The 21,861-nt window shown below is 38.3% G+C and overlaps 1 protein-coding gene across 4 annotated transcripts in view; it reads right to left on the bottom strand.

The window, feature by feature from the left end:
- LOC140121781 (uncharacterized) overlaps positions 1–21,861 on the bottom strand; it is a 106,189-nt gene that overhangs the window by 48,558 nt on the left and 35,770 nt on the right. For all 4 annotated transcript variants that reach the window (XM_072141814.1, XM_072141813.1, XM_072141815.1 and 1 more), the window contains 12 exons: positions 20,447–20,556; positions 17,377–17,577; positions 15,309–15,430; positions 14,947–15,175; positions 14,255–14,454; positions 13,483–13,638; positions 11,587–11,680; positions 9,148–9,282; positions 7,131–7,285; positions 5,971–6,082; positions 4,171–4,220; positions 206–376 (listed from right to left, as the gene is read on the bottom strand). In XM_072141814.1, the coding sequence (XP_071997915.1) occupies positions 206–376; positions 4,171–4,220; positions 5,971–6,082; positions 7,131–7,285; positions 9,148–9,282; positions 11,587–11,680; positions 13,483–13,638; positions 14,255–14,454; positions 14,947–15,175; positions 15,309–15,430; positions 17,377–17,577; positions 20,447–20,556 (1,735 nt within the window). The remainder of the gene's footprint in view (positions 1–205; positions 377–4,170; positions 4,221–5,970; positions 6,083–7,130; positions 7,286–9,147; positions 9,283–11,586; positions 11,681–13,482; positions 13,639–14,254; positions 14,455–14,946; positions 15,176–15,308; positions 15,431–17,376; positions 17,578–20,446; positions 20,557–21,861) is intronic.

Below are 21,861 nucleotides of genomic sequence, written 5' to 3' on the forward strand. Positions count from 1 at the left end.
ACTGTAGATGATATATAAAAAAAATAAAAACCTACACTAAATCATGATCAGCAGAGGTAAGGGGCTGTCAGAATTTCCTCAGTACACTAGTGTTTAGACTACACAGAATATTAGAGGGCCAACATCATCGATTACAGAATTACATCAGGGACATGTAAGTGAAGTTTAGGCAATAAAATCTCTCACAGCATAGGCATCCACATACCGGGGATCTGCTTGAGGGGCCTCTTTAATGATTGTTTTTTTCTCCTGAGGTTGCCCTATGATGAAATATGTTTTACAAATGAGTGGAAACTCTTCCAGAAGCTGTTTTAAGCTGTGACAGTAAGCGATGATCTGTCCACGAAGTGAGTAAGTAGTTAAACCTCTGCTTAACCTAAATATTAAAGAATGTGATCATGAATATAAAGAATGCAGATACAAATGCACAATGTTAAATATTTCAAAACAGTTACCTTTAAGAGGATATTAGCAGTGTAATAATAATAATAATTCTTTATTTTTATAGCGCACACAGATTATGCAGCACTACACGGAGCTTTCCAAATCGGTCACTATCCCCAGTGGGGCCCACAATCTAATCAACCTATGTTTTGGATTGTGGGAGGAAAGCGGAGGACCCGGATGAAACCCACGAAAACACGGAGAGAACATACAAACTCTTTGCACATGTTGACCCTGGGATGTATTTGTGTCCGTTTTAGAAGTACAAAAAATGGCTTTTAAAGTGAAACTGTGAAATGAAGTGATATATACAGTCTGCTTGTGGTTGATACTGAGGAGCTAAGCAGATTGTTATATAGTTTACTGGGAAAATACTAAGTAAACCATCTCATTTACTCATTTATACTCTGGTCTTTCTAAATATAAAGGACATCTACTATTAGATTAGCTGATGGTAGATAAGTACAACTCAACTTCCCATCTCGCCCCAGGGTGAAACATAACTTTATAAAATATGCAAATGAGCAAACTGTGCTCCCCCACTATATAATATATTCACACTCCCAGCCCTATTTGGTCCATCTACATAGTGTACAGAAAGCCAGTTCTCTTTCTCTGAAAATCTTCCCTCCAGGCAGTACTGGCAATGTTGTTCTCGCACTTTTTTGACAGTTCTGTCACCGGCTCTCTGTATACTATGTAGGGCCGGGCGCATGAATAAATTATATAGCGATGGAGCACTGTGGTGCTCTGCAGAGCATGATTGCTCATTTGCATATTTTATAATGTATTTGCATATTTTAGGTGTGGCCACTGCAAGTAATACTAAAAGAAGATCAGTGCACCCTGGGACGAGACGGGGGGGTGGGGGGGTTGTAATTATCTACCATTGTGTAATCTTATGGTAGATGTCCTTTAAGTCAGGGCCACATCTGGCATTTTCATGCGGCATATGAGAGATCAAATAGGGGCAGATTTCCTGAAGTACCATCTTGCCAAACGCTGACAAGTCTGTATTATCAGAAAAATCTTTTGCATCTGCATCTATACCAGCCAGATGCAACTGATGTGCCGAGCAAAGCAATGCAGACACGTCCAACTGCACTGGTCTGTTGCTCTGTATGACACAGCCCGGTGTGCTGTCATCACTACAGGCTGAGTCTCTGCACTGAAGACGCTGTGTCACTGGCCATATGTTATATAGGGGCATATATAATAAAACAATGGGGATACTATATCTGATAAAACTATGGGGTGCTGTATATAACTAATCTTTGGGGGTCTATATATTTTAAATATGGGAGTTGGTTTATACTTAAGCTATAAGGGGACCCCATACAAATTAAACTGTGGGGTATGTAAGGGCGACTGCATGTCGGGGAATGTATTTTAAGGCTTTTAATTAGTCGGGTATAAAATCAGGGGTGTGGATACAAAGTAGGAATGTGCTGTATGTAAATGAATAATAATGGGTGGTGTTAAATAATTAGAGAACACAATTGGGCACATTTACTTACCCGTCTGGAGGAGTTCACAGAAAGTGCATTGTCCGATGATAATGAACTGTGCCACGATGCACAATATAGTGCACCCGATATCCTGTATGTGTCGCTTCCCCGATCAGGTCTGCCAGAGTTTACCTTCTTCCTGATGCATGTAAGTGCTTGTTCTTGCAATTTGCAAGTTAAATCCCGCTCTCAGTCGGAATCAGTCGGATTGTCAGACGGCATGCCCCCTGATTTCTGTCACATGAAAGCCAGTGTGGTACCTGTCACAGCCGTGCAAAGCGCGAAAACGTCGGATAATCTGCCGAAAGTGTGGGCACGGACCCTTAGTAAATAAGCCCCATTATATTATTGACGCTATGTTCACATGTTGTATTTGCATCTTCTTTTAAAATGTATTGCAAATGCATCACCAAACGCATATGTATTTTGTAAGTAATAGCATGTGTTGTATTTTTTTTTTTATAAATGATTACTAATGTTAAAGGACAAAAAGGCAAAACACATGGTTTTACTCATATAAATAGCATATATATATATATACACACACATATATATGTGTTTGGTTCATGTGAACCCTGCCTTAGGTGGTGCTATATTAATTAGGGATTGCTGTATGTAATCAGTTTAGCAACTGTAGTTGTGTATGTGTCATTTATTTAGGGTATTTTATATAAGATGTTTCATATGTGGGTCACATTGTGGTCAGTTGTTTTGTGAGGGGTATATATTAGTTAGGAACACAGTGGGGTCCGTGCACGCACATTCATCGCACTTTCTGACGTTTTGAGTTTTGCATGGCTGTGACATGTATTTAACGTGGGTCTGTGGTGGCATCATGTTGCACATGATCGGATTTTGGCGCAGCTGCGCGGTCTTTCATACGACAGAAATTGTGGGGCGTGTCGGCGGACGATCTGACTGATTCGGACTGAGCGCGGGATTTAACTTTCAAATTGTGTCACAAGACAATGCACTTACATACACCATGAAGAAGAAGGTGAACTCTGTGGGACCTGAGTGGAGAAGAGATACATGGACAATATCGGGTGTACGGTCTTAGTGAATCGCGGCACAGTGCATTATCGTCAGACAATGCACTTTCGGGAAACTTCATCGAACAGGTAAGTAAATGTGCCCCAGTGTTGTTATTCCAGTGACATTATACTGCAAGTGACTGTGGTATTTTTCATCTGCAGTTTGAAAAAATGTGCTGCATGCAGATAAAGACATCTGGTGATGAATTCAACAGTGATAAACCATGTCAAGTCATCACTTATAAGGTACTACTGTAGATGGCACTAATGCCTTTGTCACTGACTGACCTACTAGGTTTAAAAATGCGTAGTTTAGGTCACGGAAGGCTGTGAGCATTTGGGGCTATGTTATCAGCATGTTCTGATCAGGGATCAGGTTGTAGAAGCTAATTTTGTCTGTAAACTAATTGGGCCAAATACAGCAGGGGATCAGGGTATAGAGGGCTGGCGGGGTGGGGGGGTTTGCATCTAAATTTTTGCCTTAGGCAGCAAAATTGCTAGAATTGGTCCTGATCTAAGTCAAGTACTTTGTCCTATCAGTGACTTAGAGCTATCTTTCTATATGCAGCCTTAGAGAGGAATTGCAAAATCTTATTGCAAAATCTTATTGTATGCATGTTAAGCCTACCTGAAAATTTTTTAAACAAAATGTATTAAAAAAGTAAAAAAAAAAATTCTAACCATCCCCCTTTCCTTAGTACATACATACATACATATAAATAAAATTATATTTCTTTCCTTCCCAAAATAATTTTAGAAAATCTTATTAAGTTAACACCATATTCACTACCCATAAAAATGATCAAGAGATTGTAAAGTTCCCAAAATGTTATCAATGAAAACATTAGCTTGTTCTGCAAAAAATTACACCATACACAGCTAGTTACAGTATATAAAGCAACATTTTCAGAATATTGTAACACAAAGACTCTTATTTGCAAAGTTGAAAAAAAATGTAAAGGTATTTAGACATATTACTATATCAATTTATTATCTCCATGATTGTACTGACTCTTTGGAAAGCACAATAAAGACCATCAAAACATAAAAAATCAACACATTTGCCATTTTTTTTTTTACAGATTTCTAGTACTGCACATTGCACAGAATATTAAATGGTGCCACCAGAAAGTACAATTTGTTTTCCACAGATAACAAGTTCTCACATTTAAAAAAAAACTCACTTCTGGCTGTAGTCCATTAAAAGCTCTCTTTTTAGTTTTTCCACACCCTCCTATAATACAAGAGCATTTTACCATTGTCATATTGTTGTGTAAAAATTTAAAGCAATGTACATAGTAAAAATTATCTACTTAGGAAAGACTGTGGTAAGAAGTATTGTCACCACGCACAATGTGTAAATTCTCTACAATATAGGTCAAAGATATCCAGTGATCTAAAACTTGTTCATTATACATAAAGTTCAGGAACTACTTGTTAACAGCTAACACACATTTTAAAAATTCTCCCATGAACATCGCTTGCTGTACGTAGTGCTAGCGAGTACATTTCTGATTTTTAAAGGTCACTTCCCTAAAATCTAAAAGTGCCATGGAAACTGTCTAGGGAGGATATGAATATAAAGCAGATTAGAATTAAAAGAAAGCACACATTTATTTTTCCTGTCTATAGCTATAAACTGCATTTGTTTGATTCAGCGGCATTGAGATGGATATTTGTTTGGAGACCATTGATCCTGATTCTGTAACGGGCCTGTGACACTTAGACAGATGGATGACAGCACGGACAGAAAAATATGTCATTAGAAAGAGGGAGAAGAAAAATGGGCATTGTCAAATCCGCAAATGTATCCTGTAGGAAAAGAGAAATATATTGCATAGACAAAGTAGTGGGATAAAAAAAATACAGCAATGGGATGTACAAGATGTAATACTCTGCTCTGCACTCTTCTATCCTTTTCATTTGTGGGAAAAGTTCCTGGAAGGTGAAAGCTGCATTGGCACAGCTGAGAAGTATTGTGTTTGATAATGGTATACAGGAATCTTCTTGTATTAAAAAGTATGCATTTCAAACCCATTAATGCTGGGTCTTAGAACTCTTTCACACAAAAGTATTTTTCATCCTGACTAGGCGTGTTTTTTTGCAGCTAGCTCACATCCATATTAAAAAACGAAATCCCAACAGCAAATCCCAACAGCACACAGAGGTAGTTTTCAGCAGGGGCAAGCTCAACAGCACCAGACCTCAGATCCTCCAATTAGTATGTTTAAAGAAAAAGATCAGCACTCCAATATGTTCAAAGTTCAAAGTGATTGGTGGTCCTCTATTCCATAGCAAAATACATGACAGCCATCCATATTAGAGATTTCCAGTTTTCCAGTGTATTCCGCGCGACCCAGTCATATTTGGGTGCAGATAATCCAGCAAATTGTCTGGGTCGAGTGGGAAACACCCAAAACCCATATACTAACTCAACTCAATCCTGCTCACCTCTAACCCTTATCTATTTCTATTGGCTTGTATAAACAGTTGTGGTTTTCACAGGCCTGTGTATGAGCCTAGTGCCCCTCACAAGTGTCATCAGAAACTAGACTAAGGCCTCCTTCACAAACACACATATATGCCGACCGTAGCAATATGAACAGCAACTAGCATATGGCCACCATAGTAGTGCTTTGTGAATAAACATGTGTGCCCCCATACTGTGCCTTCGTTGGAAAAAAGATAGAGCATGCTCTATCTTTTGCTGTATGTACGGCCTGGCTTCAAGGGTCCCAGCCCTGGCATAGCTTTCCTGTGTTTGATAGCAGCCTTAGGCCTTATTCTGTTACTTTCCATAATGTATAATATTTCACTAACTACTCATATTAATTTCAGCTCCTATAAAACATACTCAACTTGTACTATATTATGCTGTATTGTGTCTCCCATGTGCCTGCCCCCAGAAGGTTTTAACAAGATAAATAATGACACCACATTAAAAAAATGCCCACGTTATTTTAACAAAAATGGTAGATTCTTACAGGATTTCTCATAGCTGTCCCCATGGCTTGTTTCTTTTGAAGAAATGTATTAAGCATTGTATCCCGAGGACCTACTTTTTCTAACTGAATTGATACAAATGCGTCAGGGAATCTAGAATAAAGAAGACACAAATAAATTGAATTAGTTCTATTTATTATACAGCAAACACAATCAGTCTGGATAACCCTTTAAATGACGCGATTGGATTATCTTGTTCTCGATCGTCACCTTCCCTCCAGATCCGCCCCACCTGTGCTGTCATGGTTTTCATGCGATGACTAACAGCCTGCTGTTGTAGTATCAAAGTTATAATATTATGATAATATACAATTGTATTTTTGAATATTGTATGAAAAAATGAGCTAAAAAAGGTTTAAAAAGTTTAAATTAAAAAATTAATAACTAAATAAAAATATAAATCACTTCCCTCTTACTAGAATGCACAAAACTATTACATTTTTTTTCAAAAAAGGGAACATATTACATATCCCTGCATCCCAAAATATATGAAATAATCTAAAAATAATTATTTCATGCAATAAATGCTTTGACACTTTTTCACCATTTGCCACCTATCAAAAAACGAATTAAAAAGCCAAACAGTTCCCAAAAGGGCATCAAACAAAGCTTCATACAAAAAAGTGAAGAAATAAAATGTAAAAAAAAAAAAAAAAAAGTTACGGGGGTCAGAAATGTCTTTTTTTTATTTATTAAAATGCAACAGACTTATAAACATTTGGTATCTCCATTATGGTACTGACCAAAAAAAATTACAAGAATGTGTAAAAGAATCGCTGGGCTGCTTTTTTCAGCAACTACACCACAGTTTAATTTTTTTCCCAGTTTCGCAGTAGATTGCGTAAGTATTTGTGTAAGCCATAATACAGCTCTGTAAACATAAAAATAAAATAGTTTTGGTTTTTGAAAGGTGTGGCGGAAATAATAGAAACTAGTGGTGAGCGGACCCATGAAAATTAGAAAAATCTGTTCAGGTACTATTCCAGTTCAGGTCCACTATACAGTAAAGGAAACTAAAAAAATGTAAAAGAGTTGTGTCCTTAAACATTACTATATTTTAGTGGTGAGGTTAGCATTTATCTGGTTAGATGGTAGGGGTAATTTTCTATACGTTTTATAATCTTAGAAGAAGCATAGGTACCTTTTTTTTGACCACTGATTCTGTGGTCCACCAGGAATCTCTTTAGAATGAGGAACTGATGTAATAGACATCTGACATTCAACTAAAGACCAAGATGAAGAATTACTTTCACTTGCAGAAGAGCTAAACTGTCGTTGCGTTACAGAGGTTCCCTCCTAAAACACAAGGAGATGTTTGAATAATGAAACATAATTGTCCTTAAATGGGTATTCTCATCTGGGCATTGACTTTTACCTTAATTCATCTTTATATATATATATATATATATATATATATATATATAACACAAAGAGGCAGCACTCCAGTTACAAAATTACTGTGCTTTATTTACCACAAGTCGCAACATTTTGGCCCATAGTGGCTGGAGCCTTCCTCAAGCTTTATTTCACTTTAAATCCTGGGGTGCTGACTTTTTTTTGTGCTCTTTCAATTCATGGATAGTGTTAGGTCCTGCTCTGGCACCTGAGTAATGCGTTTATTGTGTGCCACTTGTTTTATTTTTATTTGTACATATATATAGATAGATACATTAAATGTAGCCATGTTTTCCCTTATAAATAAGATCACTGTCCTTTAATATGACCACCTCTGTTGCAGACAGTGATTAGAAAAAGAAACAAACTTTTCTAGCACATGGCTTTGAGTTACTGCATGTCCATAGCCATCCTGTGGAGATGAACTCTAAATGAGGGTGGTCAGACAGGCCTTCATAGTGCTTACCTGCCCACCACTGTGAGATTGTGGGGGTGGGCTAAGGACAACTTATCTGGTTTCTAAAGGACTACATGGCTACAGTGATGGTAAATTACACTAGTACATTTTTTAATAACAGGGAATTGAATAACTGTATATTTCGGGCAGATGAATTAAATTATATATGAATGCCGAAATGGGAATATTCATTTTGTTATGTATTATGTTGTAAACAACCTATTATACATGAAAATGCAAAAAAAAACAAAACAAATCTGTTCAATGGCAAGGGCTCTAAGTACCACCTTTGGCACCTGTGCCATGTTTGCCACCACTGTACACTGCACATATTTTATTAAATTTCATTAACAAATCATCCATAACATATCTTTGAATGCAATTTTTATCCTGTGGTATTGTAGCTTGAAATAGCACTTTATAATTTCAAATGTGAATGCTATATTAGCCTGTATGAAGATATGTTGTAAGAAACAAAATGGGAAAGACACTGGGCATGTTTTAATACGAAAATGGTTTGACTTGCTGGAAATTGGGTATGGCTAAAGATATTGCAGTATGTACCAAAACTTAGTTACAGTGAGACGACTAATGGCGGTGTAAAGCAGGTCAGACTAGGCTCAACTTTATGTGGGCCTATTAAAGGAATTGATTCTGTGGGTCGTTTCTTTGTAATTAAACAGACATGACATATCAACATTGACGTATAATGGGGTAACTGAAAACATTGTAAGACATGGCAGGAGATTAACCCCAAAAGCAGATCAAAATGGGGTACCCTCTATCATTTTTATATTATAACATGAGCCCACTGAAGGATCCTCTGGTACTCTATTAAGCCCAATGGCAGATCTTTAGTGGGCCGTTTTGGCTAGCCACCTGCTCTACACCTTTTTCTCCTTCAGAAGCATTTCTAAGTGATCCCTACTGTAGCAAACAATTTTTAAGTTCTGGGATTTAAGGGGATCCCAAATTTTATGCAGCCCAGCGCCACTGATTCCCTTAATTCGTCCCTGATTGGTCCTCCCCAATAGTGTCAGATCTATATTCCGTATCTGTCGGTAAGATAAATTCTTATATTTTTATATTTTATATTGCCTAGTCTGAGCTCTGATGGATTATCTTAATGTTGAATGACCATCTTACCTGTGAATATGCAGATATCCTTTCTCCTCTTTGTATCCTTTCTCCTTCATTTGTACTGTCTTAGTTCTAACTTCTACACTTGATTAGAAATGTGCCCCAAATATGTGTATATATGTGTGTCTGTGTTACAAAGTAGTAGTAAATTTGTATGATTAATAACCTTCATATCCAGGGAGCTCCAGGATGATAGGTAACAAAATGAAGAAAGCTGGTTGGCAGCTAGGAGGGCATTCTTTTGGGTTACTTGACAAGCAAGCACGACTTGCATATTTTCTGCACCATATTTGTTGAGTAACTTGAAAGAAAATACAGAGTTAAACTGGAGAAAAGAAGAGAAATCCCACCAATTCTAGTATAATACATTTGTGGAAACACCATTCACAGTACTAAGTAGGACTTTTCATATGTAATTAGAGAGGTTCACATTATAACTGTACAACTGAGATCTCATATACAGTACATAAACATGAGAATGAATCTCCACTTGTTAGCAGAAGCTGGATAATAAAGCGCACAATGTGTATGATAGTATTTTATCTGTTTCGCCAGGTATGCTCATGCTCCATTGTAGTATCCCAGGTAAGTGGATTTCTGCCACCAGGCGAGTGGCTTCTAACTTCTAATACACACACATATACCACATGTATGCATACCCTTGGTTAAAAAGAGCAACTTCATACATGAACTGAACCACATTCTGTGGATGAGGGAAATGGTGGCGAAACATTCCTTAAACATTGACAAATATTGGCAACTTGAATGTAGCCATGTTTTCCCTTATAAATAAGATCACTGTCCTTTAATATGACCACCTCTGTTGCAGTGATTAGAAAAAGAAACAAACTTTTCTAGCACATGGCTTTGAGTTACTGCATGCCCATAGCCAGGACACCAGGACTCCACTAAGATTCATAACTTCCTGATTTGAGAGTTGAGATCTGCCACTCTGTATCATTAGATCTCCCTTCATCTCTTTTTTGTCACTCTCCTTTCCCTTTCCCTCCCCCCCCCCGCCCTTCCTTATTCCTAGTTATCATCCATAATGCTTGTTCAATTTCTTTCTATTGTGTGTATGTTTTGAAAATGTTGAAAATGGTTTTACCTAAAATACACCTTTCCCCATAAGAGTGTTAAAGGTCTTTGTGCCCTGTAGAGGTTTGGAATTTTGTTAGTGTGTGAAGTCTGCATTGTGTCCCTTATCCTGTTCTACTTCTATGATTTAGATTCGGCATCCTGCTATGTTGGCAACCCCAACTTAAGCTTGACATTTAGCTCTTATTTTGTATGCTGTCTGTTTGCTGCCTGCCCTGACCAAAGCTTGTGCGACACCCCTGCCAATGCAGTGTTGCCAAACCCAAACCTCCCTCCATTCAATAGGGTTTTCTCTAAGGTCTGATAGACCTAGGGAGGAAATGGGAATGCAGCTGTTAATTGTCTGCCTTAGAAGGAATGTGTAATTCTTGCAACCAATGTGATGCATTTTTATTATGATATAAATGCTTGTTGGATAATTGGTTGCCACCTCACAAGGTCTTTTAGCTGTCTTAGCTCTTACTGCTCAGGATGGAATAAGAAGCACATGTGTCTGTGGCACGCAGTCCTGACACACCGAGCCTGTGTGGAGTCCAGGCCCAAGCAAACATCCACCTTCAGGAGTCTGCATCATCCTGCTACTATTCATCTTCTGGGGAGATTCCTGTCCGTGGTATACTCGGGGTATACTAGACACCAGGGGTAAGCAATGTCCTCTCCGTTATTTTGATTGAACTTTGACCTAAGTGTGGAGATATATGTCCAAATTGTTTTGATATGCACTAGCACTTTGACACACAGGTTGAGGCATTGTGGCAATAAACCATTTGCACTAGCAATTTAAATATACATAGTGACTGGGCTATATACTGTACCAAGAACAAAAAGTGCAATATATTGTGTATTTATGAATTTGATAGCCCTGCCCCCTTACTAATGTTCCCACTGTGATTTTATATGATCTAATGTGATGATTTTCCATCTTTGCTCCCATGGATACCTGCATGCCCCCCCCCCCCTTAGTTTGAATTTTAATGTATTTGTATTACACTCTGGTACCTTGGTATTCGGGAGCTCCCAAGCCAAAAAAAGGCTAGGCCCTGGGGGGGGGGGGGATGTTGCACTTGTTTCTTAGATTCTGATTAGATGCAACAGAGCTTCCCACTGTTGTATTGTGACAGGCACAGCCAGCTGTCACTTATACCGGGAGTATTACAAGGTTTCGATTGGGAAGATGAAGGTTTCGATTTGTCATATTATATTTCTCAGGTACAGTTCTGTGGTTATCTGTATTGGTGATCATCTAGGAAGTGTAATGAAACTGTTAAAAAAAAAAAAAATATATATATATATATATATATATATATATATATATATAAAATATATTAAATACAACTGTCAAAATATATATCTGATACATAAATTGTGTATTAATGTTTTAAAGGAGAGAATTTTTTGACAATAGTGGGGTCCATAACCACTCCAATTTTATGTTGCAGAAACTTCTGATGCCATATCTTAACCAGGTGGTCATATCACTGTAATCTTAATTGTGTGGCCAGCTTACCTTTATTATCCCTTCTCTTGTCAAGAAACTGAACTTCCCGATCTGATTGTCATCCACCTCATGAATGGCAAGAAGTTGTGATGAAGGTAAATATCTTAGTTAAGAAAAGAAAGCACAAACATCATTATATGATGACGTCAGTTCTGAACTGTAATTATAATGATGTTTTTCAGTTTTAACTATGATGCACAAGGTCCTCTGCACTATGGTCAGTCTGTTAAATCCGTCCAGGGCACTGCAGGACTTTCCATCTGGTTATCTGTATAGAAACTTTGTGCATAATACATGTGCGTGTGTAAGCTCACAAGGTGGAATTTGAAATGCATTTCATGGTGAAAATTCTGTGGCTTTGGCCTTTCTGACACTTATTTTGATTTACATTTCCTAAATATTTTGTGAAAAATGGGCAGATGTGAACATATTTTTCAGGTAAATACTACTAACACTGAGAAAATTAGGAAAAATCTAGATCAGGACTGAACAATACTTGGGTTGTGACCAGCAAGCTGGTGCCCACTGAGAACAATGGGGGTCATTTACTAAAGGCCCGATTCGCGTTTTCCCGACGTGTTACGCGAATATTTCCGATTTGCGCCGATTGTACCTGAATTGCCCCGGGATTGTGGCGCACGCGATCGGATTGTGGCGCATCGGCGCCGGCATGCGCGCGACGGAAATCGGGGGGCGTGGCCGAACGAAAACCCGACGTATTCGGAAAAACCGCCGCATTTAAAAACCGGAAAAGTGTCGCTGGGGGAGCGCTTACCTTCACTTGGTCCGAGGTGGTGAATTCCGGCGCGATGAGATGACTTTCAGCGCAGCAGCGCCACCTGGTGGACGGCGGAAGAACTACATTCATAAATCCCGGCCGGACCCGAATGCAGAGCAGAGAACGCGCCGCTGGATCGCGACTGGACCGGGTAAGTAAATGTGCCCCAATGAGCGCTGTCATCGATAATCATTGGTGCAGGAGGCCGGGCAGCAGTCAGCACATTAGACAAGTGGTCACCACTCCCAAATTTCAATTGCTCTGCCTTGGATTCTGACGCTGGCTATATGTGCCAGCAGTTGTACTTGGGGCAGTGCAGCAGCTGGAGCGGGAGTGGATCTGAATGGTTAGTACATGTCATCTGTGCTGCAGGCACTACAGCTAGCGCCAGAAACCAGGGCAGAGCAGCAGGAGGAAGCCTGGACAGGTGAGATTTATAAAGCTGTCTGAAAGTCAGAATATTTCTAGTTGCCCATGGCAACCAATCACAGCTCAGATTTCATTTTACCAGTCATCATGAATATTTTAAAGGGGAGCTATGATTGGTTGCCATGGGCAACTAGAAATATTCTGACTTTCAGACAGCTTAATAAATCTGCCCCATAGTGTCCATACCTGGTTCCCCTTGTGCTGGCCAACTTTACCCCATTGCACACATACGATCCTTGTTTGACAAAGGCCTGTGATTGGCCAGAACATCACTGACTTTGATCATCTTTCATGTAAATAAAAGCATCACTTGGCATTATATTCAAAGGAGTGCTTGGATTATTCTTGTTTTTGGTCAAACTTGGGGTGGGAACCCTAATCCTATTTAGCACCCAACTGGACAGTTTGGAGTGTTTGTTTTTTAAAATTTTTGTCTCTGGGGGTTTCCACTATTATACGTCTGATCTGATACATAATTCTTATATGTCTGCTCCAGGGGTCTGCAGGACAGCTCTAGGGTAATCCACTATTATTATACGTCTGTTCAGGGATACTGGAGTGTTAAAAGTCTGCTCCAGGGTCTCCAGTATTATAGTTCTGTGCTGGGAGCTCTTCAGTATTAAAGGTCTGTTTTAGGGGGTTCTTCAATATCCTTCAATTTCTTGCATGTGGAATACAAGCTTAAGATCTTTAGTTACCTGTCCACACAGCTGTCATCTTCAATGAGAGATGTGATGAACATTGGTGGCTTTTGTTCCCCTTGACCCTTGTTTGATGCAAATTCAAACTGAACTGGCCTTAAGTACAGGTGAAACTGATTAAATCCCATCTCTTCTGCAAACTTTGTATATGTTCTAAGACAAAATCAAGGAACTTTATCAATCAAAATGTCTATAAATTGCACAACTTCAATATACATTATCACATTGCAGGCAGTCCCTGGGTTACACACACAAATTTGTATGCAAGTCAGAACTTTTATATTTTGTAATTGTAACTTCATAGAGTCTCTATTTGGATTTTCCAAATTTTGGGGTGTCATGAGAACAAGGATTAACAATAAATCTTTATGGCAAATGCATTTGCTAGCTCTTACAGTTGATCAGTGTATCTTAAGCATCTAGAGAACTTCTTCAGATGTCACAGTGGTCAGAGAAGTCCATTTGTAGCTAGGTGTCGTCTGTAAGTTGGTTGTTCTTAAGTTGGAGACTGCCTGTACTTGGTTGCACTTTTTGTAAATGTTTAATCTGGCATATTTTTGTTCGGTGTGCTGTATGTGTTTACAATGGGCTTCAAAATGACAGCAGTTGGATTTACTTCTATTACAAATCAATAAGAATACTTTAAAAGAGCAAGTCTGGAAGAATATGTGTTATTATGACCTTGTACATAATTGCATAAATAAATCTTTCTCATGATGTCTGCATTAACTTTAGGTCTCCTTGAGATGTCTTGTTACATTTGTCTGACCTGGAGAGAAGTGCCGTTTCTAATGATGTCTCAATTATTCTGTAACGCAGAGTGATGAGCTCTAGCATCTTGCTGAATGTGTCCAGGATATGGATTTGCTTTCCTCTCCCTTGCTTTTTATCTTCATCAGCTGAGTTCAGTGCTGACATGCATATCTCTCTAACGATTATTGGATCTTCTATCAAAATCTCTTCAAAAAGCTATAGAAGCAAAATAGAATTTAGGAATGTATGACAACACTAATCTATTAAAGGAAATCTACTTTCAAAGTAAATCATTATAAGCCAATGAGACTTACTGATAGATCCAGACTTTGTGACTGTTGTGCTCTTCTTATATTTGCTATCAATGGCCTCCTTCCTTCTAAATCAATTTTGAAACTTTAATGAGTCTGAAGCGATCCTGGAAGCACCATACTGCAGATTTACAGGTTTTTACACTTTGCAGGAGTACTTCCTGTGAAGCCAAAGCACTGAGGAGCTTTGGTACAACTCCAAGGAGCATTACAGACTCATTAGCATAATGTTAAAAGTTGATTTTAGAAGGAAGTAGGTAATGGATGGCAAATATAAGGAGATTTACCACAGTCACGGTGCCTGCATCGTTGAGTAAGTTTCCCTGGTTTATCATGATGGATTTTGATGGTAGATTCCCTTGAAGATTATGCATGCCAATACTGCATAACATCTTACATCTCTGTGCACATTTGCTGTAAATGAATTCAGAAGATCTCTTGGTGCTGACCACTCTTTAAATGCCAGCTGAAGGACTCTTTTTTCCACAATGTATGATTGTCTTGGTGTCTTTGTGTTGCAGATATGCTGAAACTCTGTACAAATATGGTCCAGTGTATGGGATATTAGATATACAAGTCCTAGGGATGGGTGGAATTCAAGGAGATAAATATTCTTTAATACAGGACTGTGGACGAAGAGAAAATAAATTGTGAATTTTAGAGCTACCGTTATACTATTATAGAGCTAATTGTAGAATTGTTGGAGAATATTCTCCAGATAAATATAATAAGTTCTAAAAAGCCATGACAAACACTTACCAGCTGGTGTTAAGTGAGACAAGGGGCCTATTAACAATATTAAGTGGAAGCCCAAAGTCACAAATGCTCCCTTTGCGGCCGTCACTCCAAACCTTCTGCAGATACTCCCTGTTATATTCTAGCTGCAGAGATGAAAATTATGGAATAATAATCAATTTATAAATTAATGATTTAAATGAAGAATGCTTACTGCCATCTTTTAATTTGCTGTCACAAGAGGACCACAATTGCATACAAATCTTCATGAGGAATATAAAAATTGTTACAAACTGATGGCAAATATAACATCTGAGGCAGCTGCTCATCTAATGCTGAATATTGATAACATATTTTTATTGGTAGGGGCCAAACGCCCAGGATATCTAAAGATCAGCACTTCTCCGCAGCTAATAAAGAATGAAACAGGAAGCAGCTTTGTTCCCAATGTTGTGGTCTGTGTTGGTTACTGCAGATCAGTTGCAATTCTATTGAATATGAGCTCCGCTGCAGGGACTTGTTTCAGCCACTATACAAAGAACTGTGATGTCTGTCTTAGAACAGCTGATCTGTTACACTGATATTCAAAGAACTGAAAAATGGACTGATCTGGTGGTGTGCTTAGCAAATCTCTGTATGTTAACCCTTTATCCCCTCCCATTCCCCCTTGTTCCTACCCATTCCAAACAAACCCTGTTTTACATATAGAGTGTAAACCTCTCTTATCTCCTAACTGTACAATATACTCTCTAGCTCTAGAATGAAACCCCACCATCACTTTCCATGGATCCCCATCCCTACTGGCGGTCAAATGTAAACTGTGGTTGGATTTTACAGAAACTTCATATCTCACTAGTGAATTCTGTTTCTATAATTCCCTTTTATTTGAATTTCAGAAATTGTAGCTAATTTCTATGCCCTTTTAATAAGAGCCCTTTAAAAAAAACTTATCTAAATAATCATGTATTTAGTAATCCAATGACCAATATAACTAAATCTTAAAATAGCTGTCTTTAAAGCAATTCTTTAAAGCACACTCTCTACTGGTTTAAGGGGTAAATGTCATTTCAGATCATTTTAATATGGAGTGTAATGAGAATGTCTTTATAATACTTTAGACTTAATTACGCAATTTTGCTTAATTCGTAAAGAAACGGGCTGCAAAGTGCCCCTTAGCAACAGCTTTACTTCTCCATTGAGAATGCTGGTCCCCACCACCAGCCTGAGAAGGGACTCTCCTATCCTCTTTGGTTATACACTTTCTGCTCTTGCCCAGGCTGTAGTATGCTGTCAAAATAAATCTGAAAGTGAAGGGGTTAATCCTTACTGCCTAGATCTATGTAAACAAGCACAGAGAGATTTGATGTAAGTTCATAGTCACCCTTCAAAGACCCACTATACACAATGGAATAAGGATCTTTACAAGAAGGAGCACTCTAGACTGTATTTTCTTTTTAAAATAAGCTGAATTTCTTAGAAAAATGTGTATTAAAAAAATGTATACAACATTTCTCCCCATACAATATTAAAAATCATCTGAAATGGTGATTAAGCTTTAAGCATAAAAAACTAGCCTCAAAAACTCCTATTACAATGCTGACCACTCTCTGTTCAGGTCTAGATGGGCCTGAGATGCTTTCGGCTTCATAGCTATTAATGGAGCCTAGAGTCCCTCAGGCTTATTTGCATAATCTTAAAGCCTTTTTTTCTTAAAAGCAAAGGCATAAAAAGCTAAAAGAAGAGTGGATCCTGCCAGAGGAGGCACACACCAGCATGTAACTGTGCTTGATTTAAAATCCTTCATTCTGGTGGTAGATTTTATTTAATGTTATTGTTCCGTGTAATTCTGAGTCTCCAAGAATCTAAAAGGACATCATTGTGATCCTTCCACTCTCCTGCAGAAAAGGTTGGGGATGGCTTTTGGGCCTTAATTCCCGTGACACATTCCCTTGAAATGATAAGTTAAACTATATCTTCTTCCACAAAACTATACATAAATCTGCTCAGTTTCGACCACTGTAAAACATGCTGGCTGCAGATTTCTTTGAAGGTACATGGTGAGGTTTGCTTTAAAAAGGGAAAATTTGCTTACCTGCATTTTTAAAACATCTCTAACAAGCTGCAGGTGAAGCCTAAGGCATTGGCATTCATCCCTATAAGCTTCCAGGAAGTATTTGCAGCCAATGTCAAATCGTGGACGCCTAAACATGATGTCAGTGATGACTTGTGCCAAGGCAAATCGCTCTTCTGGATCAAGAGTATGCTGGTAAGCTTCATAGTAACTGTCAACAAGCTCAACGCAAATACACAAATATAATGATATGCCAGTAGTTATGTTATACATATCTCTGTTACTTTCTTCTGTCTACTTACAGTCAGCATTCTAGCTGCAGATATTCGAATCCATCTACTCAAGGAGCACCAATGGAAAAAGTTCCATAATACTAATACATGCTAACCTTTCCAGTAGCATATTATTTTGTAAAAAGCTGCCATTATGGATTCTGAGAGTAACATATCTGGGTAACTGTGGTTATGTCAAGACAACCCATTTGTTATAGGAGCCCCATTTGTTCTGATACCCCAGCTGAGTACTATAAGAGCCACTTCATATAGCTGTTATTTATTGCTATTATGCACTATTGTTAAAAAAAAGATATTTAAGGAAATAAAAATTGATCATTTAAAATGTTTATGTCTTACATTTTCTATTCTCTATTATTTAATTCATCAAATATAAAGAAATATAAAGTGTTCATCTATTTTAACTACAGAAAACTGTTGTACAAGCTTTGATGAAAATGCCCCTTAGAGTGCAGCACTTCAGGATTACTTACAAATAGAGGCGCTAGATAGCAGCAGTCCAGTTTATATTACTACAATTAATTTCGGGAGGGGCATTGCATATATTTTGAAGGCCATCTACAACCCAGATCAAGAATTGTAAACCAAGCACACTTACATACTGGTGTGTGCTTCTTTAAGCTTCTTATGCTTTTGTTGTTAAGAAAAAAAGGTATTTAACCCCTTAACGACTTGGCCTTTTTTAGTTTTTTCACTTCCATTTTTCACACCCCACCTTCAAAAATCTATAACTTTTTTATTTTTCCACATAAAGAGCTCTGTTATGGCTTATTTTCTGCGTAACAAATTGCACTTCGTAGTGACGGTATTTAATATTCCATGGCGCGTACTGGGAAGCGGGAAAAAAATTCCAAATGCAGTGAAAATGGTGAAAAAACACATTTGCAACGTTTTCTTGTGGGCTTGGATTTCACAGCTTTCACTCTGCGTCCCAAATGACATGTCTACTTTATTCTTTGGGTTGCTACGATCACAGGGATACCACATTTGTACAGGTTTTATAATGTTTTCATACATTTAAAAAAATTAAAACCTCCTGTACAAAATTTTTTTTTTTGATTTTGCCATCTTCTGGCGCTAATAACTTTTTCATACTTTAGTGTACGAAGCTGTGGGTGGTGTCATTTTTTGCGACTTTTGATGGCGTTTTCATTGCTATCATTGTTAGGACTGTGCTACCTTTTGATCACTTTTTATTAATTTTTTTATATTTTCCAAAATGGCAAAAAAATGTCATTTTTGACTTTGGACGCTATTTTCCGTTACGGGGTTAAACGCAGTGAAAAACCGTTATAATATTTTGATAGATCGGACATTTTCGGACGCGGTGATACCTAATGTGTTTATGATTTTTACTGTTTATTAATATTAATATCAGTTCTTGGGAAAGGGGGGTGATTTGAATTTTTAGGTTTTTTTAATATAATTTTTTTTTTTTAACTTTTTTTTACTTTTACTTTAACTATTTTTCAGACTCCCTAGGGTACTTTAACCCTAGGTTGTCTGATCGATCCTACCATATACTGCCATACTGCAATATGGCAGTATATGGGGATTTTACTCCTCATTCATTACAATGTGCTGATAGCACATTGTAATGAATAGGTTAAAACGAGACAGCTTCGGGCCTTCGTGAGGCCCGATGCTGTCATGGCAACGGATCACCGCTCCCCGTGACGTCATCGGGGAGCGGAGATCCGCGCCAAGATGGCGGCGCCCATGCGGCGCCATCTTTTTGAAGCCTCCGGCAGCATTGCCGGAGGTGATCGTGGTGAAAGCACCCGCGATCGGTGCTAGCACCGATCGCGGGTGTTACCGGTAAGCCTTTGCTGCAATATGCAGCAAAGACTTACCGGCTATGGAGAGGGCTCGGCCCGCGAGCCCTCTCCATGCACCGGGACCCGGCGCGCGCCGTACTAGTACGGCGTGCGTCGGGAAGGGGTTAAAAACCATGCAAATAATAATAATTTTAAAAGCCTTTTTTGTAAAAACCAGGGCATAAGAAGCTAAATGGAGATCAGATCCTACCACACCAGTATGTCCGTATGCTCGGTGTACAATCCTTGATCCTGGTGATAGATGTCTTTAATGACTTCCAGGGGGAGCACTATTTTTTTTTATAATCTCCCTGTTTGGTAAATCACTTTGCAATATTTGTTGCATGCATTATAAAATCTGTCATTTTCACACATTTTGTATCAAACGGTCTTCTAGAATGTTCTTAATAGAAGTATTGTAATATAAATATGTTTATATCGTATTACTGTGTATTATTATCTTATAGCTCAATATTTATTGATCCAAGACTATAAGATCCCGATTATCTAGTTAAAACGGACCTGTCACCCATAAAAAAAGGCACTAGGAGCTGCTTACTAAAGTAACCCCAAAAGCGCTACCCCATTTTTAGCAGTGATAAGCTTTATCGGAACCCTACCGTGAAGTACAGTAGGAACGCCGGGCCCTGCTCAAAGTGCTCCGGTGTATTCATGAGGGGGAAGTCCAAGGCGCTGCTTCTTCCCCAGACTGGCCCTCCCACTCCATAGGCAGACTGTGACTGCCGGGCTTCATGAGGTAGTCACCGCTTCTTAGTCACGCCCCCTCATGAATGTTCCCATTGTACTGCGCGGGAGTGTCTGCTAGCTTTGTTGGAGGCTAAAAACGGGGTAGCGCTAGGAGCTTCTTACTTTAGTAAGCAGCTCCTTGTGCATTTTTTATGGGTGACAGGTCCTCTTTAAAGACAGACAAAAACAAAAGAGAAAGAATCTTGTCTAAAAAGAAGATTTTATGTAAAATACCTGTTGTTTGTTTTCTAACAGTGAATATTCCCATGTCCATATGTCAAGCAGCAATGCAAAGCGGTCCACATTAACATGAGCCCAGTCTGAGTTCACTTCATTTTTGCAACCTTGAAAGAATAAGCACTAAAGAATGAATGGCTACTAATAATAATGTCAGCCTTCACATTGCTTTATCCAAGGATTTGGATCAAGTTACAAACTATTAAACTAATAGCGTGTGGAAGCAAAAAGCAGGTTATGGTTCACTGGTTCCTTTTCTGCTCAGTCATAAATACTTTACATAACCTTATATCTGGCAGGCACTGATGTATGGCAGCTAGTATTTTTATATATATTTTTTTTTAATTTATATTTTATTTTTATAGTTTTTCATGCATCAATTGTCATAGAAAAGATAGAGCTCAGTCCTGAGGCAGATAATGCGCGTGAAAAAAATGCATTGAAATTGCATTGAAAATGCATTGAAAACATGCATGAAAAACAGAGACATTGAACAAACTCTGACTGAAAACTGATTGAACTCTGATGCAAAATGTCAGTTTTTCACTGACCAAACCCTGATCGCACCCTGATCAGACTGACGTGATCTGCAACGCAAGTGTGAGGGCGCCTATATTTGTGCATGCAGTAGACTACGATGAGGAATGGTGGATTTATATTTTTTTAACCAACCAGTGTTGGGGGGGGGGGGAATTTCAATAAAATATTTATTTGAACTTGAATTTCCCCTTAGTAATGACACTGTCTAATAGACGGAACAAATTAGTTCTAGTGTTTGTTGTTGGAAAGGCTATCACCAACCCCATTACCAAAACCCACCACCACCAGGGGTGTTGTAAAGAGCCAGGTAGTAGGACTGTCACAGGATGGTATTATTGAGCTTGAAAAGAACAAAAAGAGTGCTCTCTTCTACCAAAGTAATTCTAGGCCGCAGCTGCTGTATTGTATCTGGCTGTATGTAAAAAAAATTATTTTATTGAATTAAAAACTCAAATCTGACACACCCTGGTTAACCATTTTATTTTAAAATATAAATCTACTGTTCATCATCGTAGTCCACTGCATGTACTAATCTGAAAAAGTGTTATTTAAAAAAATATCTGTCTATCTATCTACTGTGAAAACTCTTTGAGCAGACCTCTTTGCACAGGAAAATGGTAGTCTGCACATAGGGGACAGCTTCCATAAAGTATAATGGCAAAAAAAAACCAACAAAAAAAAGATCATTGAAAAAATATATATACATACTGTGATGTAAAGTAAATCATTAAATCCTCTTTTTAGTCCTATCTAAGTATTTTATAGTTTAAGTGGACATTTATTATATATTTTTATTTGTGGTTTAGTACTGTATGACTACTATATGATCTGCCCTGCCATGTTCTGCATTCTGTTTCCTTATTGGCTGGGCT

The sequence above is a fragment of the Engystomops pustulosus genome, chromosome 3 (genome assembly GCF_040894005.1).
Source record: "Engystomops pustulosus chromosome 3, aEngPut4.maternal, whole genome shotgun sequence".
NCBI classification, from domain to species: domain Eukaryota; kingdom Metazoa; phylum Chordata; class Amphibia; order Anura; family Leptodactylidae; genus Engystomops; species Engystomops pustulosus.